The sequence below is a fragment of the Oryzias melastigma genome, linkage group LG20, assembly GCF_002922805.2.
Source record: "Oryzias melastigma strain HK-1 linkage group LG20, ASM292280v2, whole genome shotgun sequence".
Classification (NCBI taxonomy): domain Eukaryota; kingdom Metazoa; phylum Chordata; class Actinopteri; order Beloniformes; family Adrianichthyidae; genus Oryzias; species Oryzias melastigma.
Window position 1 is genome coordinate 12773101 of NC_050531.1, and position 2105 is coordinate 12775205.

General features: G+C 37.8%; 1 protein-coding gene across 3 annotated transcripts in view; it reads left to right on the forward strand.

Moving 5' to 3' along the window:
• Positions 1 to 2105, forward strand: part of tpk1 (thiamin pyrophosphokinase 1) — an 83944-nt gene that overhangs the window by 36670 nt on the left and 45169 nt on the right. For all 3 annotated transcript variants that reach the window (XM_036217331.1, XM_024280131.2, XM_024280132.2), the window contains exon 5: positions 1014 to 1086. In XM_036217331.1, the coding sequence (XP_036073224.1) occupies positions 1014 to 1086 (73 nt within the window). The remainder of the gene's footprint in view (positions 1 to 1013; positions 1087 to 2105) is intronic.

The following is a 2105-nucleotide window of genomic DNA, read 5'->3' on the forward strand; positions in this document are numbered from 1 at the left end:
CAACATGGCACAGAGTCTCAGTTCGGTATCCATTCCAAGTAAAAACAAAGAAGTACATGTCTTATAACAACAAAAACCGCAAGCCTGACTGAACATTAAAATACGAGCTGGTTCTCGGGAGATCTTGTTGTTTGTTGTGGCTTAGGGTAGAGCTGCTTTAACAGGCTCAGTGTGCTGTGCTGCCAACTAGTGGTTGGGAGGTTAGGTGGAAAACAAAAGTAAGATACTGAATTCATATTAAATATTTTCTTATTTTTCTTTTTATTCTCCTGATTTATGTCAAAATGTGCCCATTGGTTTTCAATATGCCTAGATTTTTTTAAACACAAAAACAGCTTCTGATGCTTAGTTTTAATTGGGAAAGTACCAACTTGGGGAAATGGAAAAGATCAATACCAGATCAACAAAACTTTGTCTGGATGTTTGTGCTTTACTGTCCATATATCCTCTGTCTAGCATACTTAAAGCTCATTTTGTTCAGTCTACAATTCTCATCAGACATAGTAATTCCAAACACTATCTTTTTGAAATAACTTGTCATATCACACCTAGAATTAGCTCTGTTCACAGTTTTTTAAGCTACCTTATTGCAACCATGTGCTTGTGTCTGTGCCTTTAGACACCCAGCAACAGACAGAGATCTAACCCACACCCTTAATTAATCTACCATGTTGATGTTTGAGTTCATTAGGCTGTAGCTAATTATCAGAGCAAAAAACATGACGCTTTGTTTATGTATGCAGCAGTGTTTGCTTCCCTATCAGTCTGTGTGTGTCTGCCATGTGAGTGCGACAGGGCAGAGATCAGCGCCACAGAGGATCACCCTGTCAGTTTCCATGTCTCTTCGTCTTCCCCTGCGGCGTCACTCTTCTCCCTTGCTGCATAGATCAAAGAACTGCCACATGCCTCAATGTCGTCTCTCTTTTTTTCCTTCTTTCTTCCATCTCTACCTCTCTCTCAATCTGAACCCTCTCCTTCTGTCACTCACCATCTCATTCTATCCTCATATCCAGCTTCCTGCCTGACTATATCAGCGGGGATTTTGATTCCATTACTGCTGAGGTCAAGGCTTTTTATGCAGACAAGGTGAGTGAAGCTAAACTCACACACACAGGTGAGCACTGTAACTTCCAAAGAGCCTGGGGCTTCAACATCTTGTCTAATTCAATCTAAAAATAAGTCTAAAAGGCTCAAATGCACAAATTCGCTCCTTTTCAGAAAGTTTAGTTTCCTCCAAACTTTTACAATGTAGTCTATTTTTAATTCCACTCTGAGAAAAAAAGAGGAGTTGCTTTCCATTTTTGTTCAACATAATGCTACTTTGCAAAAAGAAAATAGGAATATCAATGCAAAGCTTTTTCAATTACCTGCAGCCACCTGATGTAACTATGCCAGTTGGGGGGCTGGATTTATTCAAAGGGATGTTGTAATCAAGAGCTGGAATAATTGTGTTGACTTAAGTGTAATGACTGAAGCTTTAATCTAAATATGAGCCTATAACTGTCACTGGCATCCAGCAAAGTAAGTTATGAGTTTCTCGTAATATGATTGACTTTGATTGTTTTTGTAACTGATTTTTTCCTGCATATTTGTTTGAAGTTCCTGTAGTACTTTTACTTTAACTTGTGCTTTGTGCTGCCATTTAGATGATTGTGTATTGATGCCATTTTAAAATCTGTCATTATTATAAATAGGTTACAGTCTTGTCAACCATCTTAGCAAAGAAAAAGAAAACACTTTTCATGTTCTCTTCCACATTTTATCTTTAAAGTTTGACTTAGGTGCCGATGTGTTGCATTTCAGTTGTATGAACACATTGCACACAGGAGTCTGGAAATAAGCTAAATGTCCCATTTGAAAGCAACTACTTAAACTTGTTAACAACAGATGCATTATTCATATCTATAAATACATTTCATTTATTCCTGTTCTTATAACCCCACAAAATTCCACTGTACAATCAAATTATAATTGGCAGAAATAAAAAGATGTATTACAATCTGCAATATGAGCTGTGTATGGCAGTTCTTAGGGATGTCACATCACAGTAAGAAGGCCCTGGTTGAAATCCCACCTGGGTGAAGTTTGTATGCTCTCCTCACATT